We start from the raw sequence: 22227 nt of genomic DNA on the forward strand, positions 1-22227 counted from the left end.
AGGCAGACAGGAGGTAAAACGTAGTCAACTTTATTCTTCTTAAACCACAAAATAGAGTCTTTGGTTGTACAAACGTCACTAGTTACAGTCTTGCCAACAGGTCCCAACTGGGGAGGGGCCTCTTTAAAATGCTAACACCCAGGTTAAAAGACTCGGGGCAGGGGCGGTGGTGCTGCGGGCAGGGCCCCCACCCGAGTCAGGGGAGGTACCCAGGACCTCTAGGAGGGCACTGGGCCCAGGCCGCGGCGCCCTGGCCGGATCGGGCGGCGGCTGCTGCACAGCGTCACCTCCTCGGGGCCAGGCGAGGGCCTGCCCAGGAGCACCACGGCCACCTCTCCGTCCTCCTCCTGCAGGCCTGGTGGGCAGAGGCAGGGCAGTGAGCCGACAGGGGGTGGGGTGGCCTGGGGGCACCCCCGGGCCTCACCTGTCACTTACCAGGGCCAGGAGACGGTTCCAAGGACCTCAGCTCCTCAGCAAAATCTGGGGACTGTGATGGGGAGAAGGGTTGGGTCAGGACTGCAGCCAGGGGCTGCCTGCAACCACCCCTGAGAGCCGGGGTGGGGGTCCCCGCGCCCACGGAACAGGACTGGAGACAGGCAGAGAGGGCGGGACAGGCCTGGTGCAAAGGCGGCAGGAGCCCATGCGGCTGTCCCGCGGAAGGGCCTGTACCTGCAGGTCATAGACAGGTCTGGAAGAAGGGAGGGCTGCAAACACCCTGTAGTCAAACTTCCTCCCAGACAAGGCCTTGAAAGGACAGCGTGAGGGAGAAAGGCAGAGAGCGTGAAAAGGGTGAGGGGAGAGGCAGGGTCTGGGGAGGGGGGTACGGGACAGGCATCGACTGCTGACTCCTCACCAGGCGTCCAGGAGAGGTGCTGGTCTGGGGGCCGAGGTCTGGCGGGGGAGGGGGGACAAGAAGTGGGTGTTGGGGGAGGTGTGGGCTGCAGGGCAGACCCGCCGCCTCCCCTACCGGGACGCAGACCTTCCAACGGGGTGGGTGACGGGGTGGGCGCCGGTGAGGGGGCCTCCGCCAGCCGCTCCAGGGGCCCGCGCCTGCCTCGGCCCTCCTGGGACTTGCTGAGGACCATCTGTGCACGGAGGGCGTCCTGTTCCAGGGACTTCATCCTGAGAGCAAACGGGAGGTGGGGCTGGGCAGGCGGTGCGGTGGCCGCAGGCAGCGGGGGCAGGGGAGGCCTCGCTGGGCCGCAGGGGCCTCACCTGGCCGCCCGCCACAATGCGCGCTTCTCGGCCTCCAGGGCACGGCGCTCGGCAGGGGACAGAGCCCGATCGGGCGCAGGCAACTCGGGGCTCTGGACACGGAGTCGCTCCTGATGGCGCCGCTCCGCTTTGGCTGTGCGCACCGGGGCGCTGCCTCCCGGAGGCAGGGGGGACGAGGGTCCGAGCCTGGGAGAGGAGATGGGACAGGAGGGCCGGGTGGGTGGAGTGCTGGGGGTACAGGGGCACCCGGGGAGACGCTGGGTGCTGCCCCCTCACCCTGTGGTGGGGCCGGTCGGGGGAGGCAGCTCCTCTGGCTCATCGGGGGGTTCCCCATCCAGGTCCAGGGGGGGCCCGGTGCCCTCTGCCTCCCGCATCATCTGCGCCCTCTTCTGCTGCAGCTTCCGGGCTGGGGGGGAGGAGGAAAGGGGTGTGTGTGTGTGGGGGGGGCCGACAGGTCAGGCCCTGGCCTGGCCCCAGCCCTCCCCGCTGCCCATCCGGCCGCTCACCTTCCTCCTCCTGCATCTTGCGCAGATCGTCGGCACCCACCAGGGACACGCGCTTGGGGGGCCCCTCGGCTTGGGGCAGCCGCACCTCCAGTTCAAAGTACTTTTGCCGCTCGCGGAAGGAGAGCTGCTCCGGGGAGGCCGCGGGCCCAGGTGTGGGGGCCTGGGGAGAGTGGGTCCTGAGGCCCGGCCCCTCCGGCACGCGCCCCGCAAGCACACGCAGAGGAAGGGCGGGCCGCCCACCGTGTACCTGGGCGGGGGTGTCCGGCGGGTGTGGGCCGGGCACGGCGGCAAAGGTCCTGTAGGCCTGCTTCACGTTGGTGGGCAGTGCGTCGGGGGAGGGCGGGGAGGGGAGCTGAGGGGTGGGGCGCACGTGAGTCATGCAGAGACAGCCATCATCAGCCACCAGCTGTCCCCACCAGCTGCCCAAGACGCCCGCACACTGGAGGTCAGAGCGCTCACAAAACGGGGATCACCTCTATCCCTGGGGGCCATAGAGTCCCCTGGCCAGGCCTCAGCCGCTTTTGTCAGCAGAGGGAAGGATCGGGGTTCAGGTAAGGTGGGGGGGGGGGGGGAGTTGGTGCAGGAAAGAGACACGGAGCCAAGGTGAGCGGTCAGGTTGGGTACCCAGGGGCACGGGGCCGACACTTACCTGCCTGCCGTCTGCTGGGCAGGGGCAGAGGCCGGGAGCTGGCCTCTGAGTTGGCATTGCCAGTGCCCACCCCCCGCTGCCCTCTCATGCAGCCGACCCAGGGAGCCTGAGTAGGGCCAAGCTGGCCCCCAGGGCCTCACAGACAAGAGGACAGGCAGGGGTGAGGCAGCCCTGACCCCGGGGGCCCCGGGGAGCCCTCACCCACATCACCAACCACCTCTGGCCAGGGAGGTGCCGGCAGGCTGTGCCCTCACAGTCCGAGTGGCAGCTGGGGGGAGGTGCTGTCCCCTCCCCCCCCCCCCCCACTAGGCACTCACCTGCTGGCAGCTGGGGGAGGGGGAGCAGGGAGCCTCGGCCATCTTCCCTCCGGCTGTTCCAGACAGGACCTGCAGGCGTCAGGCTGGAGTGAGGGTCAGGCAGGGGTGGGGCCTCGCAGGGGGTGGGGCGCTTGGCAGAAGCTGGTCTTCGGCTCCTGACCTGACCCCAGTCCAGGGGGCACTCCCAGGTGGACATAAACACCTGTTTGGCCAGTGTGAAGGGTCCCCCCCCCCCCAAAGGCCACAGCCTGGAGCCCCCCAGGATCCCCTCTGCACCCCACGATGCCAGGGGGACAGGAAGGAGGCTCTGACCACAGCGAAGGCAGCTGTTCCGTGGGCAGCGCCCCCGGCTCCCTCCCCGTGTTCTCTGAAGGGGCGTGAGCCAGGGAGGCCCGGACCCTCGCCTGCCACCCCGTGGCATAGTCCTCCTGGTCAGAGGACACGGGCCCCAACCCTGCCGTGGGGTTCCCGCTCTCAGCTGTTCACAGTTGAGGGAAGGTCTACAACCGAAGCCTCCGAGATGCCCCCCCGCACGACTCCCCACCGCTCTCGGTCATGTTGGCGCCTCGGGCAGCTGCTGGGAGGGCTGCTCCCATCTCGTGGGGGAGGGCTGAGGACCCGACGTCCGTCCCGTCCAGCACAGCTGTCAGCAGCGGGCCACTTCCCTCCGGCCCGGCCTTCGTCAAGGCTGCTCAAAGCTGTCCTCCTCAACGGCAGACCCCCAGTGGCTCTGGAGGCCTCCAGCTGCCTCCGCCCGCCCCTCCCCAGCCCTCAGGCCAGGCTCAGGCTCTCCTCCGGTGGGTCTGAGGGGAGGGGCTTCCTGGGGCCCGGCCCCCAAGCCCCGCGTGCCTCTGCCTCAGGTGCCCCCGTGGGCCCTGCCTGGTCCCCGGGGTCTTGGGGGAGGAGGGGGGCTAAGGCAGGGGTGGGTCAGAGCCTAGAGGGCAGACGAGAGAGTGGGCCGGGCTGTGACCTGGACACTGACCCTCTGCGTGCTGCCAGCGCCGGGCGTGGCGGCCAGGGTGCGGTGGTCCAGCTTCAGGCCCTCCGGGCCCCGACCCTGGGGAGCAGAGTAGAAGTGGTGTGAAAGGCCATGTCTGCACCCGAGTGTGGGACAGGCCGCTGCCAGGGGAAGGGAGGAGGGCCTGGTGGGCATCTGGGCCGCTGCCTACTGTCCACCCTGGCACCCTGCGGCGCCCCAGGCCCGAGTGTGAAGGGAAGCCTAGTGTACAGGGCAAGGACACCTGGACACTCACCACAGCTTCCAGTCCCCACTGTGGGGTCTGTCCTGGTAGCTCCTTCTCCTATGAGCGGAGAAGACGCTAGTCAGGGACCACCGGCCTCAGGCTCCGCGCCCACCCCTCCCCCCACCCCGCCCCCTGGGGCTGAACTGCAGGTGGTTCTGACCTTGCCAGAGCCCTCAGGGCTCAGCTCCCGGTCGACGGAGGAGATGCTCTCCAGGCTGTTCCGGCGGCCAATTCCTGCCGCGAAGGGGTTGGCAATGACACCCGGGGACACCTAAGGAGAGACGTGGGCTAAGGGCGGGACCCCCGGTCTCGGGGTCCCCTCCGCAGGTAGGCTGAACCTGCCAGCGACCCATACGGCTGAGGCGGCCTCTGGGGTGGGCGGATCCGTGACCGGGTACCGCCGGCACCCCGGACGTTGTGCCGTCACTGCATCTGCCTCAGAACATGGACGCACATCACGAGCACCAGAGGCCATTCTGACACGTGGCAGGAGGCAGGGGAGGCTGACCGTGTACACTCAGCCCGGGAAGCAGGTGACAACACCGAGATGGGGTGGGGATGGGGGGCACCGGGCAGGGGTGCCTGGCGGCACAAAGCCTCTTCCGACTCACAGGCTGCTTCTGGAATCTGCAGCGCGAGCGCCCAGAAAGCATTCTGAAACAAAGGACGCAATGCAGGAGGCAGCCCGGCAGCCCGGCAGCTCGGGGTGGTAAGGGGGCGGGCACCGTCTCCTGCCAGGTACCGGCCGGCAGAGCGGTGGGAGGAAGGAGGGTAAGAGCGTACGGTCTGTCCACAAACTGCGCTTTAACCGTGAGCCCCGAGGGTGAACACAGGTGGGCGGAAACACGGGAAGGGCTCGCTCCAACCCCACGCGAGACAAGAGGGAGAACTCAGCCGTGAGCAGCAGCAGGAACCGGAGGGGCGGCACGGGAGGCACGGAGACTCCCCTCGGGGCGAACGGCTCCCGCTGACGGGGGCGGCTGTCGGTGTGGGCCAAAACACCTATCCGGCTGCGGCCGACACTTCGAAAGCCCGAGTGAAGGGGTGAGCGAGGGGAGGGCAGAGAGGTGCCAGCCACATGGAGAACGAGGACAGGGGGTGCCCACAGCAGAGAAGAGGGGCTCAAGGATGGAAACAGTGGACAGACAGGGACGCTGTCATGCCGGACGGAGCCATCCATGAGGCAGGTATGACAACACGAACTGGGTGCCGGACAGGCGAGAGGCTAGAGGGGGAGAGCAGAGTCTGCTAGGAATGCGGGCTCGACAGAAACCCTGCAGCGGGAGACCCCCAACTGGGACTGAGATTCTGGCAACAGTGGAAGATGTAACAGACGCTAAGGAGCCCACCTTCTCAACTTCTGGAACACGGCAGTCAGAAGGCCGCAGGCGGGCCTGAGAGAGGCGGGGCCCTCAGACCAGGGAGCACAGTCGCGCACGGGGACTGAGCGGAGAGCACAAGCGGCAAGGCGGCCGGGTCCCTCGTGGCAGAGGAGGCCACGTACACAGGGAGGGGCCGGCCCGGGAGGCCACTGGGATGGTGGATGACGACGTGAACTCCTGCTTTTCCACAGTCAGAGACGCAAATGTCAACACGCACCCACTCATGGAAGAGCCTGGCCGCCGAGAGGCGCTGAGGCCACGAGCACACCTGGGGCCCAGATCTTGGCTTCTAAATACCACTTTCCGCTAAAAGGAACGAGCACTCCTTGGAGAAATGTGCCACAGAGTCGGGTGGGAGAACATGACATGAGCCCAGAGTGACCCGTTGTGCCGGAAACTAGGTTGCTCAAAGGATCGTGGGCCAGGTTAGAGGGGCTGGCGGGAAGCCCCTTCCATCGGCCAACTCCAGGGCTCCTGGAGCATGAAAGCAGCGGCCACGGCGACAAACCATCACCGTGAAAACAACGTGGAGGCCAGTGAGTCTGCGATCGGGGCAGACGGGGGAGTATCTAACTGCAGAGAAAGGAGAGCCCCTCCTGGCAGCACAAGGCCGACCGACAAACGCGGGAGGAGCAAGTGTCATCATTGGCAACGACCGCGACACTGACGCGAGAGACACCTGCAGGCGCTAGGGTTGGTGGCGGACACGGGACGAGTGACGGACATTCAGACACTCTCAACGTCCCCCCACAAGATACTAATTTCAAAGGGAAAAGAGTCACTTTACAGTGAGGACACCTGGGGACAGCACTGTGGAGACCGCGGGTGACGGGCCAGACCGCCATCTGTGCGCCCTGCCAGGAGGCTCTGGGGGGACAGGGGTCAGCCTGCGGGGAGCGGCCACGGGCCACGGTGCACAAGGTCAGGGTCGGGGAGGCTGCAGAGACGCGGCCACCAGGCTCCCACCCGCGCACTCCCGCACTGAGCCCTCTGCGACGAGAGACGCCGTGGGACCGTGGGAGAGGCGCACACACGGCCTCTGGGCGAGAGATTCTGTGGTCTGTTCTTGCCTTTTTCCAAATTTAAAATCATTTTATGTACTTGCTCATATTTTTCAAAAAGAAATCATGCAGACTAACCCCAGACCGACACACCTGGTGGCCTGCAGGGACAGAAGTCAGACTCGTCAAAGTGCTGTTTGTAGTTTTGGCTTTGGGACCACGTAAAGACTCACACTAGCACAAAAGAGCGGTTTGAAACCATCCCTAGGGGCGCCTGGGTGGCTCAGTCGGTTAAGCGGCCGACTTCAGCTCAGGTCACGATCTCGCGGTCCGTGAGTTCGAGCCCCGCGTCAGGCTCTGGGCTGATGGCTCAGAGCCTGGAGCCTGCTTCCGATTCTGTGTCTCCCTCTCTCTCTGCCCCTCCCCCATTCATGCTCTGTCTCTCTCTGTCTCAAAAATAAATAAAAACATTAAAAAAAAAAAATTAAAAAAAAAAAAAAAAGAAACCATCCCTAAAAACCGAGAATGAGGAAGCCCAGCTGCCTACCAGGCTGGCAGCATAACAACACGACGAGTTATTCCAAGTCACTTAAAATACAGTATTGGGATTATACACCCTAGTAAGTCTTTTTTTTTTTTTTTTTTTTTTTTTTTAAATTTACTTTTGACAGAGAGAGACAGAGCATGAGCAGGGGAGGGGCAGAGGGGGAGAGAGACACAGAATCCAAAACACGCTCCAGGCTCTGAGCTGTCAGCACAGAGCCCGATGCAGGGCTTGAAATCACAGACCGCAAGATCGTGACCCGAGCCGAAGTCGGACGCTCAACCGACCGAGCCACTCAGGCGCCCCATAAATCTTAAGAACTCGGGGAAATCTTAACTTGCTCTCAACGACCTTGGTATTAACAGCTTCAGAACTATCGAACATAATAACAATACTTAAAGTTTTGATAGAAAAGAGACACAAATATAAAATCAAACGTAAAAACGCTGCAAACTTAATTATGAATTAAAAATAACAGCACAGTGGGACGCCTGGGTGGCTCAGTTAGGCATCTGATTCTTGGTTTCGGCTCAGAGCAGGATCTTATGGTTTGTGGGTTCGAGCCCCATGTTGGGCTCTGTGCTGACAGTGCAGAGCCTGCTTGGGATTCTCTCTCTCTGTCCCTCCCCTATACTTGCTCTCTATCTCAAAATAAATAAGTAAACGTTAAAAAAAAACAAAAACAAAAAACAGCACAGTGACACCTGGCTGACTAATCAATGGAACATGTGACTCTCGATCTCAGGGTCACGAGTTCAAGCCCCGTGTTCAGTGTGGAGCGTACATAAAAAAATAAAGAACAGTACAAACTCATGGCTTTCCTCTTTCTAGAAACATCCACATCCTGGGCCGCACGTGCTGCAGAGGCTGGGAAGCAATGAGCCCAGCACCATGAGTGCCGCAGGCCAGTACGGGGCGGGGCGGGGGTGGGGGTGCCGAAGCGCCACCCGTGGCTGAGAGGTGCCAGAGTCCTCTCAGAAATGGCCGATTCCAGGGCCGGGGGAGGAAATACCTGGTCACTCAGGAGGGCAAGGAAGCTATCGAATGACAGGTGCCACACTAAACAGAAGCCACATGTCCAATGAGGGGACGGTGTGAGTGCAAAACACAATGGGTTCAAAGACATCAAGAACACGCAGACCTGTGAATTCACAGTAACGCTAAAAACAAAAACAAAAAAGGATTCGGTTGCTACCCTTGAAGCTTTGCGAGGCCCCAGCTTGTTATTTAAAACCCCGTCAGGGGGCGCCTGGGTGGCTCAGTCGGTTGAGCGTCCGACTTCAGCTCAGGTCACGAACTCATGTTTGTGAGTTCGAGCCCCGCGTCGGGCTCTGGGCTGACGGCTCAGAGCCTGGAGCCCGTTTCCGATTCTGTGTCTCCCTCTCTCTCTGCCCCTCCCCCGTTCATGCTCTGTCTCAAAAATAAACATTAAAAAAAAAAAAATTTTTTTTAAAAAAAGATCCCGTCAGGACAACGGGAGGGACCCGGCGTGCGGTCTCGCCTGTCCCGGGCAGCGCCTCGTCTCGGGCCCAGCGGCCGGGAGGGGCTCTCTTCCTGGAGGCACACGGAGGCGTGCGGGGCGAGTCCTCCCTCACGGCAGAGACCAAGGGAGCGCGGAAAGGAAAGGTACCCGTGGCCAAAGCCCGAATGCCGGCCCCCGGGAAAGCCAGTAAGAGACACGCTGGCAAACGTGAGCCGGAGGGCAAGATGACAGCTGCGCCGTGAGGAAGGGACGCGACCGCACAGGGGAAGGGCCGTGGGCGCAGAGGGTGGGATGAGGGAGCCAGGTGGCCGTCCGTGCGCACGGGACGGTGGGCGTGTGCCGTGCCGCTCCCGCCGCCCGATGCTCCCCGGAAGCGGACGCTACGCTGCGCAGGCGAGGACACCGAGGCCGGGAAGCCAGCGCCCGCCCAAGGCTCCGCAGCAAGGAAGGGCTGTGCCCCGGGTTGCGCTGGAACAGAGGGAGCACTGGCCTCGCCGGTGGAGCCGGCTGCAGCAAGTTCTCGTGAGCCCCGCCCCTAACGAGCTGCCGGGGGCGCTGGGGAGGAAGGCGGCCAGTGCACCAGCTGGCACTGAGACTGGTTTCCAGGACCCGAAAGGGTTCAGGGGACACTCGGCAAGCCCGGACCCTACGGGGCTCAGACGGGCTCTCACACGAGCCTGACACATGGGGTACGACACCGGGGGGGGGGGGGGGGGGGGGGCAGCGAGGAGAGCATTCCGAGGGCCCTGCCCTGTGCCCTGGGGCACACAGAAGTGTGTGCGGTCCACTTCTCACTGCTGGCACGGGGGCAAGGCCACCAGAGCGGACCAGAGGGGCCTGACCAGGAAAGCCAGACCCGCATACGCCGCTCAGGACGCAGGACCTCCACGCGGAGGACGGTAAGCAAAAGCAGAGCGGTCCACACGCGGGCTTGGAAAAAAACACATTCTCGCGGAAGAACTCCCGAGATCAGAGCTAATTCTCGAGTCCTAATCAACTTTTGTTACAGAACTTGACAGGTTTGTTTGGAACAGAAAACGCAGAGAAATAGACTGAAGCTTTTCTCAAGTAGAAGCAAAAGGTGACTTGACCCATCGGGGATCCAAGCGCACCAGAAAGTGACTGTATTTAGGACCACGTGCAGCAGCTCTGGACACACTGAACTCTCACAGAGATGGCCCCAGGTCCTCAGACCCATGGGGAGCGACAGGTGAGCGTCCCCACTCCTGAGATGACACATCGCCCACTCAGAAAACAATCCGGGGGGACTGCAGAGCTCTGTCTTTAAAAAGTTACGTTAGTACAAGCAAGAAACACACAGCGACGTTCTGACAATTCTTTGAAGCAAGGAAGCAAAGCCCAAGATCCAAAGACACAAGGGAAAGATCAGAAAACTTAATTCACAGAAAACTTAGGTTTCTAAAACCTCAAAGAAATCACTCTTAAAAAGCAAAAGCGATAAAAACAATCGCGTCCCACGTAACAAAAAGCTGACGCTCAAAACACGAAAGAGCACGTGTCGGTCTGCGAGGACGGACGGACGGTCCGAGTGCCCCCAGGCCTCCTTCCCGCACAAACGCCCCCAAAGCACAGAGACGGGCTCCCGAGCCTGCTGGCCAGCGTGCTGGAGGAAGGCGCAGACGTGGCGACCTGTGGAGGGACCACTAGGCACAGCCACGTGAAAGGGCTACCAGCAGAACCACGTGCCCAGACGGCAAAGCCAAGTGTGGGCACCCCCGTAACTCGGGGACATGCCAGCCCCACTCCCTCGGGGGTTTGAGCCCCTCACCACGTAGCTGTTCTTTTCTCTTCAACTGAAAGGCTTTCAAGTCAGCAAACTTGTAAACTTTTCTAAACACACACGGGAAACGCACAAAAGGTAAAGCCTTTTCTGGGACCACACGGTCTAAACCTCAAGTCCTAAGAGAAACCCCTCCCAGAAGCCACCACCGGGGTTCCCGTGAAGGCAAAGGGAGGTGTGGGCGCGGGGCATCCGGCCTGGCCTGGAGTGCAGAGCGTGAGCACGGCCTCCCTTTCACGCAGCAGACGATACACAGAACCAGGGATGAGCCCCCACTGGCAGTGCAGGGACAGGGTGGCAGGGAGCCACCGTCCCCAGGATGCGCTGCAGACGGCCAGTCTGAGGGGGCCGCCCCATCCCCAGGCAGAGTAGGCAGCCACTGTGGCGAAGGGTCCTCAGAGGCCCGTTTGGGGCGCAGGCACAGCCGCGTCACCTTTTGCCCGGGGGCCCCGGGGACAGCAGTGGAGAAGGTGGGAGAGGGTGAGACGGGGGACCCTCCAGAGCAGAGGGGAAGCCGGGCTCAGAGGCCAGACTCGTTCAGACCGAGGGCCCCGCACACGCCCCACGTGGCTTCCGCTCTGAGGCAGGTCCTGGGAAGCAAGGTCCCCTGAGGGGTCCCCACGCGTGTCTGCAGGCAGAGTCCCGAGGGGCCCCAACCTCGCCGCGTGCGTGGCTCAAAGCCATGCTGTCGCGGCTCGTGGCCCTGCCCTGCAGATGCCGCCCACCTGAAGGCACCGGCTTCCTCTAGGGCCCGATCGTGCCGTCAGTTCACACGCCCTGTCCCACCCGGGACCGCAGCCCCCTCCCACGTGGACTCACAGTGGCCGAGGGCTTCCCCAGGCCTAGAGACGGAAAGACCAGCTCTCCCAGCCCACACAGGGTCACTCCTCGAACGTCTAGGCTGCGCTGCAAACAGGACCCTGTCCTTGTGGCAGGGCGCTGATGGGGGTGGGCACTGACCTCGGCAGGGGCGGCAGCGTCGGTGTCGAAGCCGTCACAGACGAGCACGGTGAGGGTGTCGCCCACGCCGCGCAGCAGCCGCACGGCCTCGCCGTGTGTCAGGCCCAGCAAGCTCTGCTGGTTCACCTCCAGCAGCCGCAGCCCCACCCGCAGCCGGCCGTCACGCCCCGCTGCTCCCGTGGGGCTCACCTGCAGAGAGACCCGGACCTCGAGGTCTACGATGGTTCCTCTTCCCCGAGGAACCCAGTGGGGCGGGGCTGGCCGAGGAGGGGCCCTCACCTTGGAAATGAAGATGCCCTCGTCTGTGGGGTCGCAGGGGTTCCCCGCATGGCCCTTGGCGCCCCCTCGGATGCTGATGCCCAGCTTCTCGCCGGGAGCCTTCTGGATACAGAGTTCCCGCATGCCCGGGGGTGGCGGGTCCCTCCTCACAAGCAAGACCAGCTCCAGGCAGGGCCGAAGCAGGGCACTGACCGCCTCCTGGTGCGTGGCCTCCCGAATGTCCTGCCCGTTCACTGCCAGGATGCGGTCCCCAACCCGGAGGCCGCTGCGTGCAGCCAGGCCCCGTGGGAGCACCTGTCAGCGGGGGTAGGGGTGAGGTCCGGTGGGCTGCAGGCCTTGCTGCCCCCTGCCTGGGCCGGGCCCTCCTAGCAGAGACACACGCGGGGCCCACTCTACCTTGGAGATGAATACGCCAGGCTCCTGGATACCAAACGGGTGGCTGGAGTGATCAGAGCCCCCGACGATGCTGAGCCCCAGTGGGCCCCCGGCTCTCGGCAGGCAGATCTCCTGGGGATACCCAAGGGCGTGAGGAGCTGGTTGGAATGAGCCTGTTGGAGCAGCAAAGGGATGCTTCTCCAACCCAGAGGGTGTACGGGCCCAGGGCGGCTGCACGCAGACAGGTTGTCAGGGATGCTGGGCGGCGGCCCCGCCACGTCAGGGCTGACAAAAAGACCACGTGGGGAGGTGGCCAAGAAACGAAGGCCCAGGGGCGCCTGGGTGGCGCAGTCAGTCAGTTGAGCTTTCCACTTCTGTCAGGTCACGATCTCACGATTTTTGAGTTCGAGCACCGAGTTAGACAGCTCAGAGCCTGGAGCCTGTTTCGGATTCTATGTCTCCCTCTCTCTGCCCCTCCCCTGCTCACACTCTGTCCCTCTCGAGAATAAGCACCAAAAAAAAATTTGTTTTTAAATAAAAAGTAAAAAAAAAGAAACGGATGCCCAGTGGCCCGGCACCAGAACGGAGAGGGCGGGGCGCTCCTCCCACCCGGTGTGAACCCTCGGGACGTGGAGGGGAGCAAGGGACAGGCAGGGGGAGGGCCACGGTCTCACCTCCACTGGGTATGGCCCCTCCAAGGTGGCAGCCGGTAGGCTGGGGGCCAGCCGCAGCGGCCCAGACTCCCCAGGGGTGGCAGCGGCCACGGCGGTGCTGGCCACACTGGGAGGTGTGGGGGGGGGTGGCGGAGGGCTGGGGGGAAGGGGCCCTCCGGCCCCACGCTCCAGCAGCAGGGCGATGGTGGGGGAAGCGGCGGTCAGCAGAGAGACGGCGTGGTCGTGCCTGGCTTCGGTCATGTCCACCCCGTTGATCTGCAAGAGCGAGGCCCGTCAGGGAGCCCCGGGAGGTGGGTGGAGCAGATGTGGCGGTCAGCCGGCCCCACGACGCCCACTCACCGAGAGGACTCGGTCGCCGACCTGCAGAGTACCCGCCCGGTGGGCAGCGCCCCCCTCTGCGATGCGGGAAATGAAGATGCCCTGCGGGGGAAAGGAGAGCTGAGTGGCACGCGCACGACCCCGGCCCCGAACCCAGGCCCTGCCTCACCCCATCCCCGGCCCCCGCCTCACCCTATCCCCGGCCCCCGCCTCACCCCATCACCCGCCTCACTCCATCCCCGGCCCCCACCTCACCCCACCCCCGGCCCCCACCTCACCCCACCCCCGGCCCCCACCTCACCCCATCCCCGGCCCCCGCCTCACCCCATCACCCGCCTCACTCCATCCCCGGCCCCCACCTCACCCCACCCCCGGCCCCACCTCACCCTATCCCCGGCCCCCGCCTCACCCCATCACCCGCCTCACTCCATCCCCGGCCCCCACCTCACCCCACCCCCGGCCCCCACCTCACCCCACCCCCGGCCCCCACCTCACCCCATCCCCGGCCCCCGCCTCACTCCATCGCCCACCTCACCCCATCCCCGGCCCCCACCTCACCCCACCCCCGGCCCCCACCTCACCCCACCCCCGGCCCCCACCTCACCCCATCCCCGGCCCCCGCCTCACTCCATCGCCCACCTCACCCCATCCCCGGCCCCCGCCTCACCCCATCCCCGGCCCGGTAAGGCGTGGAGCCTTTCCCGCCGGCGATGCTGAAGCCCAGCCCCTTCTCGCTGCGCACAAGGCAGGCCACGTGGCGCTGGCGGAGGGGCCCGGCGGGGTCCGGCTGGAGCAGGGGCAGGCGCAGGGCAGCTCCCCGCCATTCCCGAGGGCTGTAGTCGTCCTCCGGCCGCAGGGGCGTGACGGTGACCGCGTTCTCCGGTTCCACCATGCGCTCCCGCCACAGCCGCATCTGCACGGTGCTGCCGGCCCCCCGCAGCGCCTCCACCGCCTGGTGGTGCTCGGCACCGTGCAAGGCCACGCCGTTCACCTGCGGGGCGGGACACCGGTCAGGCCGGGGCCACGGCCGCGGGGAGGCCCCGCGCACGCTCCCTCCACAGACGGGAGACGGGCAAAAGAGCCAGCCCCGCGACTCGCACAAACCCGGGGTGAGGCCGCGGGTCGGCTGACGGACACGAGGGTGTCCTTTCCGCTGGTCCGCACCCGTCCCTCGGCCCAGCGGCTCGACTGAAGACGCCCAGGGTCGCCGGGTGTCTGACGCCATCCCTCCTCCCTGACCCCAGCCTGGTCGGGCTCCCTCTCCTCCGCTCTCCCTGCCGTACTGGCCACGGCACACACTCCTCCACAGAGAGCTGCAGCGTGGTCTCAGCCCTGCCTGGGCGAACGCCAGCCTGGCCCATAGCCTCCGTTCCCGGCCCCTTCTGGGCCCTGCAGAAAGGGCACGTTGCCCTCAGACCTCGCCCCGGTGTGTCCCCCAAGAGCTCCCGGATGCCCCTGCCCAGGCTCGGGAGCAGGAAACCAAGCCAGCGACCCAGCCTGCCAGAGGTGTGACCACCTCCCCGACCAGCCTCCACCCCCGGCACGGCCAGTGCCCTGCACCACCCGGATTCCCTCCCTGACAGCAAGGGCTGTGTGCAGCCTGGGGAGGGCGGGGGGGGGGGGGGGGGGGGGGGGGGGCCCTGACCCACCTCGAGGAGCTTGTCACCCACCCGGACTCCCGCCCGGGCTGCAGGGCCCTCCTCTGACACTCGAGAGATGAATATACCCTGGAGAAGAAGCAGAGGCTGAGCGGAGAGACAGGACGGAGGCCGCGGAGGGGGTCCCATGCTGTCCCGTCCCGTCGGGGGAGCAGCTGGGCAATGCCTGGAAACCCTGCACCAGGCCGGCAAAGATGCCCGAGGGCGCAGGGCAGTCACGGGCGCTGGGCTCGCCGCCGGAAGTCCTGTGAGTCAGGGAGCTAGAAGGCCCAGGTCAATCTCTTGAGACGGTTTTCAATCCCAGACCCAACAGGGGTGACCCACGGAGGGAAAGCGGGATGCCGAGGAGAGCGTGGGCACCCGGCACTGCCTCCAACTAGCCTCCCCGGCTCTGTCCCCGGTCAGCCATCAGGGCCGGGCACCCGGGGCCAGGGGTCCCTGAGGGTGAGCAGGCACCAGAAGAAAGCACGCCGTGAGGTTGGAGAGTGCAGTGGAACAGCTCTCAAAACCACGAAAAGCCTCGCAGAAAAAAGGCGGGGATGCAGGGAGAGGGGGCCTCGTGGGCCCTAGGTCCTCACCTCGTCATCCCCTTTGTAGGGCGTAGAACCCCTGCCACCAGCGATGCTGATACCCAGTCCCCCCGTCTGCCGCACGATGGTGAGCGTGAGCTGCAAACAGAACAGGCTGGCTGTCCGAGGGCCGCCTGGGGGCCTGCACGGCGACGGGCACTGACAGAGCAGAGCACAGCCTGGACCGTGCCCAAGGCCCTGCCCCCACCCGTAGATACTGCCTCAAAGCTCCAGGGTCCCCACGGCTGGGAAGGCAGGGGACGCCCCAGCACCCCTGCTGACACCGGCTGCCTGCCCCAGGCCCGCACCCATCTCTGTCCGTCTGGGTCAGAGGGACGGCTGGCCCCGGCACCGGGGAGGTGGGCGGGATCTGCCCAGGCGTGTGGGAGAAGGGGGGCGGGGGGGCGGGGGGGCAAGAGGCGTGAGAGCTCACAGCCCGGGAAGCAAGACCAGCAGCCCGGGACACAGAGCACAGAGCAGAGCCCAGAGCAGGTACAGACCTCTTCCTCCTCAATGCGTGCGGGCTCTATCAGCAGGTTATTGGCCTGGTCAAACGACACCCCCTGTTAGGACGGGACCAGCGAAGGCATGCAGGTGAGCCCCGACCCTGCCCTGCCACCGCCTTACCCGGCCCCGCAGAGAGCAGAAAAGAGAAGACAGACCACACCAAGCTCCCGCAGCCCGAGCACCGGCCCGTCTCCCGGGGCACGCGGTCCCCTCCGCTCCAGACGCAGGGCTACCACTGCCACCGCCAAAACACCAAACGGGGCGGGCTTAGCGGGTCGGGGGCCCCCAGGGCAGGCTGAGCCTGTGTCTGGCTGTCCCAGAGTACGGCCACCTAGGCCCCTCAGCTGCCACGGCATCACACCCGCTCTCCATGCACAACCTCGATGTCAGATGCACAGAAGTGCTGTGGTGCTGACGTGTCCCCAGGGAGCAGGCAGGACCTTGTGTGGGCCCACGAGAGCCCCCTGAGGGCTAGGGAGAGGACTGGGGCGTGGGTCCACAGTGGGGCCGGCAGGGCCTCGGGACCCAAGTCCGAACCCAGCCCAGGAAGACCTCGCGGGCAGCAGCCCTTGGGGAGGAGCCGAGAGCTGCCGTGAGTGCCCCGAGATACCAGTGTGGATGGAGGCCCGCTGAGGAGGAGTGTAGACCCTGCGGGGGCCAGCAGAGCCTGGGTCGACCGGGTGTGTGAGCTGAGACCCACCTTGATGGAGGGTGCGGAGACCAGGGTCGCCTCCCCCGCCGCCTCCTTCTCAGCCTCCTCTTGGTCCGGAGGAGCCTCCTCCTCCGCCTCCTCTTCCTCCTCTTCCTTCTCACCTTCCTCTTCGTCCCGAGGAGCCCAGGCTGTGTGGAGGCCGTTGTGCCAGCCCCCAGGCCCTGCCGGGCCCTCCCCGTCCGGCTGTGCTCCCTGCAGCAGGGCCACGACGGCCTCGGGCTGGGGCAGCTTGGAAATCTTGAAGTGCTTCTTATAGTGAGGCGTGTCCTTGCGGATAAGGCGCTGTCTCCCACCGGGCAGGGGCCAGGGCGCCTCCGGCTGCCCTTCCTCACTCTCGCCGTCTTCCCTCGGGGGCGGCAGCAGCAGCGTGTCCTCCGCGAAGCGCACTGTGGGCTGCGCGAAGCCGGGCGTGAGGACGGCGGCGTGGTCTGCACGGGCCCCCTGCCCGGACGCGGCTCCCGGACGCTGGGCAGCACGCCGCTGCAGACCTCCGCGGGGCAGAGGCCCGGCCTCACCTCCTCGTAAGTCTCCTCCGCAGGCTCCTCTGGGGTGCCCGGGCCGGCTTCCTGCTGGCTCGGCCCCTGCGTCTCGGTCAGCGGCCCCTCGGGGTCACCCTCGGAGGCCGTGCTAGCAGACGGCTGTGAGTCCTTGCTCAGGCCAGACTCGGTGCTCAGCCTCTTCTCCTGCGGCAGGGTCAGGCAGCTGGTCGGCCTGGGCGTTCTGCTGCCCCGCCTGCAGAGCCCCCGGTGGGCTCACCCCGACGGGTAGATGGAGCCCGTCCCAGCCCCCAGGGAAGCCACGCCGCCATCAAGATGGAGAGACGGTGTGTGAAGCCACAGATCCGTGGCGCAGCCCCTCAGGGGTCTTCCCGCAAGACACAAGACGGGGACCAGGTAGGTTCCAGAAGACCACCAGACCGACAACCGCCAGGCGCCCAGACGTGAGCACGGTTCCGCACATACGCCACGGCGGCTTCACAGAGCGGGTGGCCCGGCTCCACGTCCCTCCAGGCTTCAGACACCCTGCTGCACCCGAAGCGTCCCCAAGCTTTCCCCGACCCCAACGCCAGGAACCTCTAAACGAGCACCACCGGGCCCACCTGACTCAGGTCCCGCGTGCCACGCCAAAGCCGGCCGTGCCCCTTCCGGCTGTGTGAGGACCCGAGGCAGGTGTGACCCGCTCGCCTCGCTCTCCGCCCCTACACCGCCTCTGGTTCCTACCCGGCGTGTCTACACCACACGTCCCCCTGCACTCGCGCCAGCGGCCCTTGTGTGACGTGGCCCTGCTCCGCTGGAGAGCGTGGCGGACTTGGCCCTGGACCCCTGCCCCTCAGGCTCATCTCCTCCCAGCCCCCGCGCCCACCCCTAGGCGCCCAAAGCCCCACACCCATGATGGACAAGACACCCGGGGCCAGGGTCCCTTCTGTGCCAGGCGGGTTCCCATAGGCACCTCCTCCAAAGGTGAGGGTGGCCCAGACTCGGGCCTGCAGGACAAGGCTTCGCCCCGACGTTCCTCGACACCCCTCTTCATCACCTTCAGCTCGCTGGGGTGAGGCGTGGCCCGACGTTGCAGGCCCTGCAGTGTGCAGGGGGGTGAGGGGGGGGGCGGGGAGGATGCGCCCCCTCCCCCCCGGGGCACCCCCACCATACCCGCTTCTCAGCAGCAGCTTCCTCGGCGTCGTCGCCACAAGCGGGGACCTCCAGAAACTGGATGACGCTGACGCGACCGAGCGGGGCGTCGCTCCAGCTCTCAGAAGGGCTCCGCTGCCCCGGCTCCTCTGAAGGACGCGGTCGTCAAGGGGATGCCCGGCCCTGCCCCTCAGACACAGCCGCCCCGGGGCCCCGTGGCCGGTCACCTACCGAGGCTGGGTGGGGGCTGCTGCGGCAGCAGGTAGCAGGTGAGAACCTTTTCGCCGGTCTGGGCGTCGTCCTCCGTCTGGAACCGGAGCATAGGCTGTGCCTGGTTCTCAGCCAGCCATAGGGCCTTGAGGTTGAGGTGGGTGAGCGCAAACGGCAGACTCCGCAGCCTGGGGGCCGGGGGGGGGCGGGTGGCACGGGAGGTTCAGCGGGGGCCGGCAGGCTCGGCTGGCTCAGCGGGGGCCGGGCAGGGCGAGCACTCACCGGTTTCCAGCCACGTCCAGCACGTGCAGCTCAGCCGTGTGGGCGAGCTCGGGCGGCAGGGCGGCCAGACGGTTGTCCCTCAAGGAAAGGACACTGAGAGCCACACAGCCTCCGATCTCGGGCGGCAGCGCCTCCAGACGGTTGCGGTCCGCGTTGAGATTGGTCAGCTTGGTCAGCTTCCCCAGAGAGCGGGGCAGAGCCTGGTCGGGGCCGAGGGAGGGTCACAGGTTGGTGGGAAACTGCCCCGGTCCGGAAGTAGAAGAGGACCTTTCTGCGGGGTTCGGTCTGGCACCGCTCCCTGTCCCCCGCAGGGAACCGCTTCCGGCCATAGCCTCCCATCCAAGCAGACCCCCGGGGCCTGCCGCACGGTGCTCCTCTCTCCCCGCCTCAGCGTCCCCGGTCCCACCGGGCCGGGGCCTACCGTCAGCAGGTTCTCCGTGAGGATCAGCTCCGAGAGGTTCTCACAGTCACCGATGGCCTCCGTCACCTCGCACAGACGGTTCTGGTCCACCTTCAGGATGGACAGCTGTTTCAGCTGACCTGGTATCGGGGAGACACGATGACACCGCCGTGTGGGGCAAGGGCCCGGCTGCCCGTGTGGGGCACGGCTCAGAGCCCTGCTCTGCTGCAGACCCGGCCCCCATCACCCAACCCACCTGCCCTTGCAGCCCTTCGAGCTCCCTGCCCCGGAGCTGAACCGCCAAGCTCCCTCACCCGCTCACCGGGCCCATCCCCACCCCAGTTTAATTCCCCTTCTCGGGGGCATCTCTCGGAGTCCAGGTAAGTAGAGTCAGAGCCCTCCCCGAAAGGGCCCTCCTCCAGGCCGGGGTTCCCCGCCAGCCACGGCCCCCCCAGCGCCCCGGCCGGTGCCGACCGATGCCATCAGGGAGCCGCTGCAGCAGGTTCTGGGAGAGCAGCAGGTCCGTGAGCAGCAGCAGCCCGCCGAGCTCAGAGGGCAGCTCCTCCAGCCGGTTCTCCGACACGTCCAGGCACACCAGGCGCCGCAGGTTCCCGAGCTCCTGGAGGTGGGCGCAGGGGGTCAGGGAGCAGCTGAGCACGGGCCAGGGGGTGCCGCACCCTCACTCACCGGGGGCAGTGCGGACAACTGGTTGCGGTCCAGCCACAGCTCTCGAAGATTGGGCAGAGCCCCCAGGGTATCAGGCTGCGAAAACAGACGGGGACAGGACGACAGGCTCAGAGCGAGCACCTGAGGTCCCCGGCCCTGCCTCGCCCGAGACAGCCCCGCCCTCTCCGCACCAGCACTTCCAGCTCATTGCCTCCCAGATCCAGCTGTTCCAGCTTGACCAGGAAGGACAGGGACCTGCGGAACAAACAGCAGGTGTCGCCTCGACTGCGCGGCCTGAAGCCCCGAGGGCCTCGGCCCAGGCAGGCACCGGATGAGGACCCGAGCCCACTCACGCAGGCAGAGACTTGAGCAGGTTCTCCCGGAGCTCCAGGGTCACCAGGTTGGCGAGGCTGAAAGAGAGATCACGGTGGGGCGTGACAGAAACAGAGAGATGGTGGGGACAAGCGGAGAAGCAGGGCCGAGCCGAGTTCCCCTGCCCTGGAGGGCACTCACTTGCCCACGTCCCCGGGCAGCGCCTGCAGGGACACGTCATTCAGGGCCAGGTGAGCCAGGCTGCGCAGCTGAGTGAAGCCTTCCGGGAGCCTGCGCCAGAGGAAGGGGACCTCAGGTGTCCAGAACAGGGCTGCATAACCTCCCGCACCCACTACTGCCCCCCACCCCTGCCATGGCCATCACCCACCTAGACAAAGGGTTCCCGCTGAAGTCTGCGATCTCCAGGGCCTTGCAGAACTTGATGCTCTCGGGGATCTCCGGAATGTCTGTGGCAGGAGAGGGATCGCCATGGAGAGACACCCGTGGTCTCTGAGGACTCCCAGTCCTTCCTGCCTCCCCTAGGCTCCACCCCGGACCCGCCCTGGGCTCCGCACCGTTCCGGGACACGTCCAGCTCCACCAGCTGCATAAAGTTGGCCACCTCGGGGGGCAACCGCTGGATCTCGTTGTCACTCAGGCCCAGCTTCCGCAAGTTCAGCAGACGAAAGAAGGGCTGTGGGCAGGGAGTGGGGTCAGGGGTGCCTGGACTCTAGCAGAGGGCCCCTCCGAGAGCAGACACGAATTCACAGCTCACGGATCCCATGGGCCCCTGCCTGCTGCAGGCCCCACAGAAACCCAGGGTCCTGCCACATCACCTCAGTCTGCAGCAGGAAAAGGAGAGAAAAACGCACACCCCCGTCTCTCCAAGCTTCTAAGTTCCTTTTGGTACCTGGTCCCTTCTCGTCAACTCAGACACGTTCCCTGCCGCTCTCTTTCCGAAGCGTTCCAAATCCTGGCTGGTGAGTACTCTCACGTCTAGCTGGGTGATTCTCCATTCCTCACCCTGTGTGCTCCCTTAATGACTCCACATGCAACCTGAAAGCCCTCTTCCCCCCGTCCAGCGGCGAGTCCTCCAGGGCCCCTGCTGGCTCTGCTGCTGCACCCAACCGACCCGGCCCAGATCTGCGGCGAGGACTGGGCAGTCATGAAGAAAAGTGACAAAATCAGCAAAGTCCCCCAAGTACAGTGGTTTCGTGTACAGGGGGGCCGAAGACTCCTGGAGGTGGTGAGGGACAGAGCCCTCCCATCCAAGCCCAGAACAGGGTCACCACACCCTTTGTGGCACACGGCCCCAAGCACTGGGCCGCTTAGCAACCGGTCTCCAAAAAGGAAATCCTTTTATGACCTGCTTCCTTTAGTAACCTCTTCTCCAGAGCAGCCTTAGAAGGGAAGCAAGCTGACCGGGACGCACAACCGCAAGGAGAGGTAGACAGGCGGCAGACCTATCAGGGACAAGGACCTTGAGGACAGCTCCCCTACCCTGCCTCAGCCCCTAGGAGGAGAGCAGTCGGAGAACGCCCGCCGGGCTCCTCGCCTCCCGGGCAGTGTGAAAAAGTAGTCTTCACCTGCCAGACCAGGTTCGCCTACCCACCTCGACGGGCTCCCTCCCATCCACCGCCCCCGTGCTTGCGCTCCCTTCGCTCCTAGACTGTGGCTATCCCTGTCACCCCCAGGCAGGCACCCGAGGAGCACTGCCACCTGGCGCCGGCACCCGAGGTGGGTGAGGAGGGTGGGGCTGGCCAGTAAGAACCAGCAGGGCCAGCTGGAGGCTGCGGTGCCCCGCCCGGGGCCAGCGCCTGCTGACGAGCCCTGGGCGAGCGGGAGCCGCCGCGGGGCCGATCCCGCCGACCGGTGCCCACCGGTGCCCAGGGCCGGGCCGGGCGGCAGGTAGGTGCGGGCGGCCGCTCACCTTGGGCAGCTCGCGCAGCTGGTTGGCGTCGAGGAGCAGCTCCTCCAGGCTGCGGCTGTAGCGGTAGATCTCCTCGGGCACGGCCTGCAGCGAGCAGTGCCGCTTGTCCACCGACTCCACGTGCCGGTTGCAGCGCCACAGCGGGATGCACTTGAGCATGGTGCGGGCTGGCGGGCGCGCGGCGCTGGCTCAGGCGCGGGCTCGGGCGGCGGGCTCGGCCGGGGGGCGGGGCCCGGTCCGCATGAGCGCCGGGCCGGCCGGCCGGGCGGGGGAGGGGCGGGGCGGCGGCGGCGGCGGCGGCGCTGGGCCCGGGCCGCGCTCGGAACGCTCGGCCCGAGGCGGCCCGAGAGGGGAGGGGGTGGGGGGGGGGCGCGCGGCCCGGCCGGCGCTCAGACTCTCGGGAGACGGCGGCGGCGGCCCCGCATCCCGCCCAGCCCGCTCGCCCGCCGCTGTGCCGCAGCCGGAACGGCCGCCGCTGCCCGCCGGACTGCCCCGCCGACAACCGCCGGCCGCCGCGCAGCCCGCCGGGAAGCCGAGGCCCGCCCTCGCCGCCCATCGCCGCCGGGAACTGCAACCCCCACAAGGCCCCGCGGTGTCGGCGCCTCC

General features: G+C 66.0%; 1 protein-coding gene across 3 annotated transcripts; it reads right to left on the reverse strand.

The window, feature by feature from the left end:
* Positions 1-14: 14 nt before the first annotated feature.
* SCRIB (scribble planar cell polarity protein) lies at positions 15-21843 on the reverse strand. Of its 3 annotated transcripts, none has more exons than XM_042923897.1 (37): positions 21622-21843; positions 20268-20385; positions 20081-20159; positions 19894-19983; positions 19734-19790; positions 19572-19635; positions 19402-19476; positions 19189-19333; positions 18736-18854; positions 18315-18514; positions 18054-18220; positions 17844-17971; positions 17644-17769; positions 16710-16877; positions 16183-16587; positions 15476-15520; positions 14985-15074; positions 14398-14475; positions 13416-13739; positions 12770-12850; positions 12431-12685; positions 11778-11888; positions 11382-11675; positions 11103-11291; positions 4092-4202; positions 3941-3988; positions 3670-3744; positions 2688-2756; positions 1969-2073; positions 1722-1881; positions 1492-1621; positions 1216-1401; positions 980-1122; positions 854-891; positions 670-744; positions 436-487; positions 15-355 (listed from the first exon to the last, which is right to left on the reverse strand). In XM_042923897.1, the coding sequence occupies exons 1-37, from the start codon at positions 21778-21780 to the stop codon at positions 219-221; spliced, it is 4896 nt and encodes a 1631-aa protein (XP_042779831.1). In that variant the 5' UTR covers positions 21781-21843; the 3' UTR covers positions 15-218. The 3 variants fall into 3 exon arrangements, with proteins under 3 accessions (XP_042779831.1, XP_042779830.1, XP_042779832.1); XM_042923896.1 differs by having other exon boundaries at positions 15476-15538; XM_042923898.1 differs by lacking the exon at positions 670-744 and having other exon boundaries at positions 15476-15538.
* Positions 21844-22227: the final 384 nt, after the last annotated feature.

Source organism: Panthera leo, chromosome F2 (assembly GCF_018350215.1).
Source record: "Panthera leo isolate Ple1 chromosome F2, P.leo_Ple1_pat1.1, whole genome shotgun sequence".
In the NCBI taxonomy this organism is placed as follows: domain Eukaryota; kingdom Metazoa; phylum Chordata; class Mammalia; order Carnivora; family Felidae; genus Panthera; species Panthera leo.

Bases quoted from the DNA above. Each gene is read 5' to 3' on its own strand.
- SCRIB (XM_042923896.1), bottom strand. From the start codon at position 21,780: ATGCTCAAGTGCATCCCGCTGTGGCGCTGCAACCGGCACGTGGAGTCG. The intron at 11,676-11,777 runs GTAGAGTGGGCC...CCCCGCTGACAG, and splicing joins CTGGCGTATTCATCTCCAAG to GTGCTCCCACGGGGCCTGGC. The intron at 892-979 runs GTCTGCGTCCCG...CTCCCCCGCCAG, and splicing joins GTCACCCACCCCGTTGGAAG to ACCTCGGCCCCCAGACCAGC.